At 41.1% G+C, this 10,813-nt stretch overlaps 1 protein-coding gene across 4 annotated transcripts; it reads left to right on the top strand.

Annotated features, from left to right (window-relative positions):
- The first annotated feature begins 4,950 nt into the window (after positions 1 to 4,950).
- On the top strand, positions 4,951 to 6,353 carry hoxd3a (homeobox D3a). 4 transcript variants are annotated; one of them, XM_070914475.1, is made up of 3 exons: positions 4,951 to 5,459; positions 5,512 to 5,526; positions 5,608 to 6,353. In XM_070914475.1, exons 1-3 carry the CDS (start codon positions 4,982 to 4,984, stop codon positions 6,351 to 6,353), a joined length of 1,239 nt encoding a protein of 412 aa, XP_070770576.1. In that variant the 5' UTR covers positions 4,951 to 4,981. The 4 variants fall into 4 exon arrangements, with proteins under 4 accessions (XP_070770576.1, XP_070770577.1, XP_070770575.1 ...); XM_070914476.1 differs by lacking the exon at positions 5,512 to 5,526 and having other exon boundaries at positions 4,951 to 5,423; XM_070914474.1 differs by lacking the exon at positions 5,512 to 5,526 and having other exon boundaries at positions 4,951 to 5,435.
- The last annotated feature ends 4,460 nt before the right edge of the window (positions 6,354 to 10,813 follow it).

Genomic DNA, 10,813 nt, shown 5'->3' with positions numbered 1-10,813 from the left:
GTTGTTAGTGGGGGATGATTTGATTTTGATTCCTGAGAAGTCGTGGAAGTTTGGGCAGGCTGACAGTTCTGCCTCCTTGTAAATCATTCTCAGTAATTCCTGAAAGGGTGCGAGGCTGTTGGGGGGCCGGGCGAAAACTGTAAATCTTTCACTTTTATTACCCTCTGAACATATGCTGCGACGCGACCATTCCTGCATCCCTTCTTCTCCTCCTCTTCTTCTTCTTCTTCTTCTGCTTCTTCCTCCTCACAGCAAAGATAACCGCTGAACCAGCCGTCTGCGGCTCCAAATCCTCCTCTTCCAACCCATTCTGCTCTTTTCCAATAGATTTATTTGCTGGTTCTTCATTTATTTTTTCTGAGGTGGATGTTGAGAACAATGCAGGAGAAGACGTGGCTCTGTCACTCTTTGTGTTTCAGCAGTGTGTGAGGACAGACACAACAAACAAAAGATGATAATGTGGTTTATTTGAATACAATCAAAGTCCCAGATGGAAGACAAAAAACCCCACATGTCATTTATTTCATAAATCATATTTTAAATGCACGTCTAACATCATTGCAGATATTGGGCGCCTAAACGGGACATCGATAGAAAGTATAATAGTATTGTTATGCAATATTATCCAAAAATACTCACTGCGGTGCGTTTAAGGCCCCACTTTACACGTTTTATTGTGAACCTGCAGGCAGATTCTTTTTAAGAACAAGTGAGGAGAAAATGTACAAAATGCTGGACAAATAAAACGCACAGAAATTCGTTGCAATAACGTGACGCAAACACACTGTAGATGCTGCAACTGCTGCCCGGATGGAGCCTGAGAATGTGTAAATCTGTGGTATTAACAATAGTGTATAACATAATGCTTGTGTTTAAATGCTGAAGTGCAGGCGAGGTGCAATTCAGAAGGAAATGAAAAAGAAATAGGCAGAGGGACATTTTCACACAGTTCAGATGAGGAAATAAACGCCACCCTCTATCAAAATGGATTGGTGAGGTAAGGCTCGGTTGAAGAAGAGAACAATCACGTGAACAAATATGCTTGTATCTTAAGGCAGCGCCTTTATTTGTCATCACAAAGCTTCCCGAAACACCCCAAAAAATCCCAATGTTAGCTCCAAATCTGCACAGGCCTATCCGGTTCTGAATTCCTGTATATTTCAATGGGTGATTGATTGCCAGGGATTTTTTTTTTCCTGGAATAAGGATACCTTGTTCGCTTTTTATTGGTAGTTGAATGCGAGTCCTTCCATTCTTTCGGGAATACTGTCTCCATTGGTATATGGAAATGTCTGAAAAACAGCAAGATCAGGTTTAGGACAGCATTGTCTACAGACAAAGGGTGAAGGATTTATTCTAGAGACTGCGTGGAAAGGAACTGAGACTGAGAGGGGAAGCTGGTTTATGATGAATTGATTCACAGGTAAGCAACTGCACGGCAGAAAGCAACCTTTAACCACGGGTTAATATAATGCAAGGAAATATATATGATTTATTCCGCTCAGAGGAGGTGATGCTTGTTAATGTCGCTCTCGCCGGCGACCGTGCGGATATGGAATCCACAGCTACCTATTCATAATTTTTATTTTATTTTTTATTGTGAAGAAAGTGCGTTCAAACATTATCGACAGATTGAGCCGAGCTGCTCTGTGCTTTTCGGCTGATTTCACGTTTCGATGAAAGCCGGCTCGGAGGAAGAAGTAGGAGAGGAACTTTTCTTTTTTGGCTCTTGGATCGTAAATCACATTAATTTGTTGTCTTATCGTCACTGTGGCGTTTGCCGTGATTTATGTGGTTTCAACTTATATGGCTTTGTTAACTTGCAACGTTATATTATACATGGATTCATATTTGATGTTTTAAAGGATTGCCAGACTGGATAGTGAACGAGGATAAAGGCAGATACTTACATTTTCCTACTATTTGGATACGTTTTTGGCGCACTTGCGTTTGGTTGATTGCAACTCATGTGAATTTCAATATTTTCTTCTTTGCTGTTGAGAATAAAAAAAATAGGCCCGAGTCGCAAAGACAATAAAAGCTTATATTTAAGTTGATTATTCCCCATTTTGCTCATATTCTGCCAACAGCTTCTTAACTGTTTTACGATGGATTAAGGTGTAATTTATCTATAATCTATATCTATAAGCAATGGGCTAAACTCGGGATGTTTGCAGAATGGCTGCTGAATTTCCACCCAAATTAACAAAAAGCAGCATTATAGCAAAACCTACTGCTGCAATTGGTGATTTGGCATTTTCATGAGTAGCTCCAGGAAAAACAGACCTTGTATTTCACTACAACAGCAGCGGGATGAGACACTATTAACACACTATCATCATCTGCAGTTATTTCTTTGACGCAACAAACATTTTCCAAGAAAAACAAAACGCCTCTGGAGCCTGTTTAACTTGAAATGTGAACAGAATCTGAAGGGCTAACCAGGACAAACGACTTGCAGGGATAATAACACTCCACATTGAGTCCGGCCCATTGTGTGAACCAAACTTACCGTAACAACGCGTAGGCGAAAAACACTGCGGTTTGAAAAGAGGACCATGTCTGCTACTAGTAGCCCCAGTGTGCTGTGAAGCACTTCAGGCGCAGATTATCGACCAGCTTTAACAAATATTCCACATCGAAGGAATCTTAAATCTCCATGAGCATATTTTCAGTAATTCTCGTCAGGTGCAGGCGGTGAAACAGAGGCGGTTTCACACTCACAGGAAAAACAATTCACTGAAATATTCTGAGGTTTAATTTCTGCTTCTTTTGCGGTCGCTCGGTCTTCTCCTGTGTTTCAGTCTCCGCTGAAAAAGCTGCTTTGACTTTACTTGAGACTTTGGTCTACTTGAAGCCGAACTGCTCGTTGTTCATTAAACTTTGACTTTATGCTGAATGACCCAAAGGTCACCTAAAAAAGCTTATGACTGCTAAATATTTGGGCTGACTCTTTGTGTAAAAGTGCACGTGTCAGACTTTTCTCTCGCGAGCATTTCAAGCAGAGATTTAAAAAAGTGTCATATGTGGTCATTGCAGCGACAATTTAAGAAAATGAAACAGGCCAAAAATATAAAAATAAAATAAAAAATGAGGGGGGGTAATTGCTCAGGAATCATTTGAATTAAAATGTATTATTTGACTTGAGCTCTTATAATTAAATGTACTATTAATTTATTATAATTTTAAAAGAAAATGGTGGAGAAGATTGGGCCTGATGGTATTAATCTTTATTTTTGTATAAAATATGTGTGTGTGCATCGAACTTCAGGCCCACATTTGACTGTGATTTAAAGGAGGGGTGGAAAAAAATCTAACGTGAAGCAACATTTATTTCATTTCTCTTCCAGGTCGAGGTGGGAGCAGTGATGAATGCGTGAGGGATATAAAAACAGATTTGAGCAGATTTCGGTGAGTAACATTTCTTTAATGAAGGGAGTGGACAAGCCACAGCCAACTGCTAACAAGGTGAAAGGGTGATTTGTTATTAGGCTGCATATTAACGCTCACAGTGTTTCACAGGAGGCTTAAATCACGAAAACAGACATGAGGGATGACTTTAACTTAGCCTGTGCGTGTAATTATTTGCGCAGGCTCCTATTTCAAAATATCCAGTTTGCAACAACGCGCCACAGCACACTTAATACTATTTTTCCACAAGAATAGAAATAGAAAACTACATTAATCAGATTTAAATATATATAACTTTAAAACATGCAAATTATAAAACATAAAATCAGGAAGAATTTCACCACTTCATCCCACGATTTCCGCATTTTACTGCCTCTTTCTAACCAAAGTATCTCCAGTCTTTCCCCTCGCTGTTTCCTCTGCAGACTCGCTCTCAGCCAGATTGGAGGCATCGTTTATAAACCGAGCCTCTGGCTGGGAGAAGTCGCCCAGTATGAAATTCTTTTCCCTTGCCTTCCTCCTACGCTTAGTTTTACACTTCTGAGGGCTGCGAGTCCAGAGGAGTGTTTTGCTTTTCATTCCTCTCTGAGCCCGTTTACAACCATAACATTTGCGGTCATAAATTCTGCCGCGGTCCACACTGACAGGTGCAATTGTTATGCACGGCGCAGACTGCAGCTCCTCAAGCCACCAACATACAGTACAGGGCCCTCCGATATTTTTCTTTCAATTTAGCTTCTCTGTTATATCCTTCAAACAAATGTGGCTGCATTTGAAAATCAAAATGTTTTGTGTCCAATTTAAAAGGTGAATTTTGGGCCAGAGAACCAACAAACCAGTCAAAATATATGGGTTGAGGCTTGTGTAAAGGCAAATAAAATATCGTTTAACTCCCGTCCTCACACAGCAAGACTCTCTGTCTTTATCACCTACACTTTTGAGATTAACATTAATAACAGTGGAGGAAATTAGTTATTTAGCTTCTTGTGTGCGTAAAAATGTGATCCAAAATGCGTATGCCCGGCCTTGGTGGGCTATATTTCTGCTGCAGGGAACAATGCATGACGGGCTTTGTCAGGCCTTGTGATTAGTGAAAAGGCTATTGTGTGTATGTGTGTGTCAAATGCTGATTCAGCTTATTTCTGAGGGACTCCTAAAGCCTCCCAGAGGGCCCCTTTTAGCGCAAGTTAAACTTTAACTGTTTTGTGCCAGGAATGAGTCAGACGGCTCGAATCTGGGGCTGAGAGATGTATCACCGTTATAGACACTGTGGGGAGAGCTGGCAATTTCTAATTTAATAGATGCTGTAGCTTATAGCAGCATGAGTCTCGCGCCAAGCAGAGAGATTCTCCTGGTTTTATTTAAACCCTGAATCTCAGACAGTCATTAGACTAATGTTAAGGAGCTCTAATGAGTATAGATCTTATTCATGTGTGCCCAGATGAGTCTGATACATTTCTCTTTATAGGTCACAGAGTGGAGCAACGGTGGGAAACACCAATCACGTGAATAAACAACACCCATGCCATTGGATAGAGTTGCACTGGCTTATTGGCTTTGAACCCACAAAATGCAGAAAGCAACATACTACGATAACTCTGGACTTTTTGGAGGTTACACCTACCCCAAACCAGACTCTTACAACTACGGCCCCGCTCATCAGTCATACCCTACTTCCAACATTGAGAGTGACTACCAGGGCTCAATATGTCCCATCCAGACCTCTGCTGTCCGGCCACCAACCCTCAAAGACAGTGACCTGAACGGAGACTGCATGCGGCAAAGCAGCAGTCAAAGCAACAACAGCAGCAGCAGCAGCCAAGCCACGAGTATTGGGGAGCAGCAGGCACCTCCACTGTCAGCATCCTCTCCCAGCTCCAACAGCTCTGCACCCCAGAAGAAGAAGTCCCCGTCCAGCAGCGCCTCTAATGCTGCCACACCAACCCTCACGAAGCAGATCTTCCCCTGGATGAAGGAGACCCGGCAGAACGCAAAGCAGAAGAGCAACAGCTGCACCGCTGCAGGTAGAGACCATGATGGAGACTTGTGTGCGTGTGTGTGTGTGTGCGTGATGTGTGTGTGTGGGGGGGGCTATGTGAGGGTGGACTGGGCCTTGTTGTGCTTACAGTTTATGATTGCATTGGTAATAAAATGGATCAAAAGACGCTAAGACGATGCTGTGGTTCCTTTTTACAGGTGGCGAGGTGAGTGATGAGAAGAGCCCGCCGGGACCAGCCTCCAAACGGGTCAGAACTGCTTACACCAGCGCCCAACTTGTGGAGCTGGAGAAGGAGTTTCACTTTAACCGCTACCTTTGTCGCCCTCGGAGAGTGGAGATGGCAAATCTGTTGAATCTCACCGAGCGCCAAATAAAGATCTGGTTTCAAAACAGGAGGATGAAATACAAAAAGGACCAGAAGTCTAAAGGGCTGCCGCATTCCCCCCTGGGACACTCCCCGGATAGAAGCCCGCCGCTGAGTGGCCCAAATCACATTGGATACTCCGGCCAGCTCCAAAACGGCCTCAGCTATGACGCGCCCTCGCCCCCGTCCTTCGCCAAGCCCCAGCAAAACATGTACGGTTTGGCCGCGTACACGGCACCCTTGGGTGGCTGCATCCCGCAACAGAAGAGGTACCCGGGCTCCGAGTACGAACACCACGGCATGCAGAGCAACAGCAGCTTTGCCAACGCCAATTTGCAAGGCAGCCCCGTTTATGTGGGTGGGAATTTTGTTGATTCCATGCCAGCCTCGGGCCCCATGTTCAACCTCGGCCATCTTCCCCACCCCTCATCCACCAGTGTGGACTACAGCTGTGCCGCTCAGATCCCAGGAAACCACCATCATGGACCCTGTGATCCCCATCCCACATACACAGACCTCACCTCTCACCAAGCGTCTCAGGGAAGGATTCAGGAAGCGCCTAAACTCACGCATTTGTAATATGTGGTTCCTGTGTGTGTGTGTGTGTGTGTGTGTGTGTGTGTGTGTGCGTGCGTGCGTGTGTGTGTGTGTGTGTATGTGTGCCAAAATTATGTTGCGCTCTTTTTATTACCTCACTAGTCTAATAACTACACTCCAAGCGTGTCGTGTGTATTATTACAGTATTATTGATATTACTATTAATGCTATTGTGTAATTATTTTTTAAATAATACAGCTTTGTCCATTTCTCTTGAATATTTGAGGATGCGCAGAGGCAGACTAGCCTGGTGTCAGTTGTTCTTATTTTGTTTTGTTTTTTTCTCAAGTGCAATGCGCAGTTTTTGACTGAATATTTCATGCCGTTACTTGAAGGTAAGTCTTGTAGATCACGAAAGTAGAAGCTCATCTTTAGAGAGAAGGACTTTTAGGAAATTTTTCTGTCTGTTTGTCAGGATCTCACTCTCCTCACGGGCATCCTATTTATTTATTTTGTATTATTTTGCATAATCTTTCGTACTAGCATATAGCCTATTTATTATTTAATACCTTTTGTATTGCACATTATTTATCGTTTCTATGCGAGTATTTATAAGTGTGGAGTTTTTTGTAAGATTGGACAGATCAGTGCACTTGAAAAGTGTTGGCAAAACAGGGTTTGGAAAAATGCTATGACTCGCAGTGTATTGTTGAAAAAGAGCATTTCTAATTGTAAATCTGGGATAAATGGGGCATTTTATAGTGTATAAACACCACTATATGTCCATGGTTAATCTTGTGTCAAACCTTAAGCAAAACGTAGACTATCGAAGTATGAAATATTATACACACCAGCATGTCATTTCGTGTAGTCCATTGCTATTTTTTATTTGTCTTCCATTGTTATTCAATTCAGTTGGATATCCATAAATTTATGAAACCCTAATGATATTGAAATGTTATATTTTATTGTGTTTAACATTTTGTAAATAAAGTGCTCAAACTTGTATTTTTTTTTTATTGCATTTAGTTGAGTTTGTAAAAAAAGAAAAAAGAAAACCCTGCAGCCCTGGCCCTCCACTGCTTCTGATTATTTTAATTCCTCATTCAGTGAAACTGTCAGGTAACAGTAACCGAGGAGGCTTATTGACTCCACAGCTCTACTGTACAGTACAAACAGGGAGAGCCAATCAATAATTAGACACCAGGATATCTAAAATTCATCAGACGGCTCTATGCTTCCAATGCAAAGTGCATTTCAGCGAAATAAAAAACTCGGGAGATTATTGATGTTTGATTGGTATGAGGGAAGTGAGTCTATGGGCTTATTGCATCTTCCTCATGTCACTTATCTTTTAAGGCTCGGCCACATGATTACCTTCCTATCTGCTTGGACAAGAGAATAAGCTCCATTTTCCTACAGACCAAAGCCTAATCACAGGCTGTCTAATTGATTGGTACACACTGAGGATCCTCTTCAAAATCATTTTTCAGAAATTGGCGGAGTGGAAGTATAGAAATATGTCCATTCACTAATGGGCAAGGAAAATCAGAGTGGTGACAATAAAACCAAAAGAAGAAAAATACATACTTTGACATTGGAAATGATGCAAGGAAGGATGCATGTGAATATATATGTGTGTGTGTGAGAGAGAGAGAGAGCAGTTCATCCTTTATTGCTCCTGGAGAGCCATTTCAAAGCTCATTAATCAAAAACTCCTCGCTTTCAGACTCCTCGCTGATCCCTCCTCCTCGTGAACAAAGCATTTGCATTCCAAATCCAAGTAACACATTTCAAACCGAGCAGCCCGATCTTTAATGGTGGAGGAGAAAAAAAAACCCTTCTGTGTTCACATTTTCTAAGATGGTACATCCTCGGATTTAAGAGCGCATCCAGACAAATGAAACTCTTGTCACAGAAATCATAAATTTCGCACGCAGTGGTTCCCAAAAAAGTTTCAGCCAGCGAACTGAATGTGACTTATTATCCCAAATCCTTTAATAACACAGCTTTTAAGCTGATTGCATCTTATTTCATTCATGGTTTGTGGCTATGAGCTACTACAATAGGCTACAAATCACCTCAGTATTCAGTGGATGGCGGCCATTTTAACCCTGGGTGAGCTCTTTCTTTCATCTCCCCCACTGCAGCTCTCTGCACCGCACAAGTCATTTATTGAGCCCTGAAAATACGTTTTATAAAATAGCATTTGGAAAATAGAACTAAAAAGGTAAATATTATTAAAATAATTTAATGTAATGAAAAGTTTCTTTGATCTGCATTATTTTGCATAAAAAATGAACTGATTTCAGTGAAAATGCACTGGGAACAAGTTGATTTTCATCTAGAATAAAACATCTTTCTGGAGTGAGAAGGTCTAGATTCAAATGCTGAACATGGAAATGTATAATTTATGAGTTTGGATCATTCTTTTAAATTATAAACTCTTAAACCTGGTCAATATAGGCTACCATTCACAATCAAAGTAGGGAATAATAATAAAAGTCAAACTGTTGTAGCACCAAAAGGAACAAATGGTGCTCCAGATTTTATCCCTGCATGGGTGGAACTGAGATCAAATTCAACAATCTGGCATGCAAAAAGGAAGTTTATCCCCAATTGGAAATAGCTGCAGCACAGCTCCTCTGATTAGAGCTGCTCTGCAAAAAAACAAATTCTGCTTTATAAAGTGGGCTCTGGTTAGAAAACCACATAAATGTAGTCATAATGTCACTTTGCAGAGTCTTTGTTGCTTTAATGAGTCTAAATTTTGCATGTAAACAGAATAAGATTTGGCAGTGCTGTGGCCGGCACTATGCTATTGTTTTAGTTTATGGTTAAATTGTGGTTTGTACTTCAGATTATCCAGTTACGAAGTAAATCATAGCCATGAATAAGCAACTCACACTTAAACCATGAGAAGCTTTTGTTGGAGCAGACAGTGCAGCTGGGAGCTCATTTTGTCTTCCTGATTGGATAAAAGCAGCACAGACCACGCCTGCTCAGTGGAGGGTAATATTTACATTTGAGGAAGTAGCCCTACTGTAGGCTAACTGTTAATGAGAGCAAGAGGTGCTAACAGCCATTGGCTCATCTTTACTCAGGACATCCTAACTGGAGAACATTTTGATAGGCATTTCTTTTGTAATTAATGTTGTTGTCTAAGATGAGGTGTGTGTGTTGGACCACCGGGAGAGAGCCAGCCTTTCATTCACAGTGTTAGAAGTCGAATAAAAGAGGTCGAGTCAGAGCTGCCTCTTATATTTCTTTATAACAGGCTGCAGGAAGAAATATCGGTTCCATCTGCACCGCCAACACAAGACAATTCTTTGATCGGCCCTGGAAGAGAGTTGGTGTGCACGCCGGCATTGGCAGAACATATCGCGATGACTCCTCTGCGCAAGTGAGCAGCATTCATCTCCATCCCAAGAGGGCTTTTATTTTTTTTTTCTATACGCGCTGGCTCGAGAGACAAGAGGGAGCACGAGATGTGAAAACGTTGCAGAAGAAATGAAGATGTGTAAGAAAATGTCTCGTTCTATTAATATAATGTACCTGCTGTGACTTTGTCCTGTCCTGCTTTATTGGCACCGAACTTTCATTTTGGATTATAAATCGGATCAAGACTGAATTTCACAATAAATGAGTAAACGGAAGTGAACAGAGGATTTTCATCTCAATATAAACCTGACAAAGACCAGAAGGACTGGGTCGTATAGTTTGAACTGGTTTCAGAACTGAAGAGTAGCGAGGAGCAGAAACTGTGAAAGAAAAGGGGGGCCTGGAGGTCCGCTTTGTTTTTATCACAGCATCCTTCAACTAATTCATTTCCTGTAATGGAGCAATAGTTTGTGTGTTCTCGGTGACTTCTGCTGCTCTCTCTCTCTCCCTCTGAAGATTTGAGGAAACCAGGATTTATTATTGTTGATGACTTGTGACTTTAATGTTTACAAAAATGAAATCCACTCAGAACAGCTAACACAACTAATAGCCTAAATGTCTTGTTTTGCAGGATCCATAAAATAATTTGCATGATGTTGGGAATGTCTTTTGAGTCAAAGGAAAGTTACTAGATGACATTACTGTGGATTTATGTAAGTTTATTTATGTACTTGTTTATTTACATGTCTCTTCCAGTCTGAACGACTAAATCATTTATACAGAACTCGGTGACTAATTATGTGTGTTTAATTGTATTTATACATATTTGTAAGGATAACAGGATGTTAATAATGCTACGGATAAAATGAACTGCCTACTGTCATTATTATGTGATTACCAGTGACCTCATTTAATTTTTAATGTATACTGACGAAAGAGAATGTATTGATATCCAAAAGACCCATATTTTTTCAAATAAAGGACTTCATCTGATGCTCATTGACTCCCCATTTTTCTTATCTAAACTATTGATGCACAATACAGGAGTGCAAAAATCTTTTTCCTCACAGTGATCGGCACACCTACACATGCACATTTTATATAAAGGGTTTATATAAACA

The sequence above is a fragment of the Enoplosus armatus genome, chromosome 11, assembly GCF_043641665.1.
Source record: "Enoplosus armatus isolate fEnoArm2 chromosome 11, fEnoArm2.hap1, whole genome shotgun sequence".
NCBI classification, from domain to species: domain Eukaryota; kingdom Metazoa; phylum Chordata; class Actinopteri; order Centrarchiformes; family Enoplosidae; genus Enoplosus; species Enoplosus armatus.
Note: the sequence above shows the minus strand (reverse complement) of the source record. Positions and strands in the feature narration are given on the sequence as shown.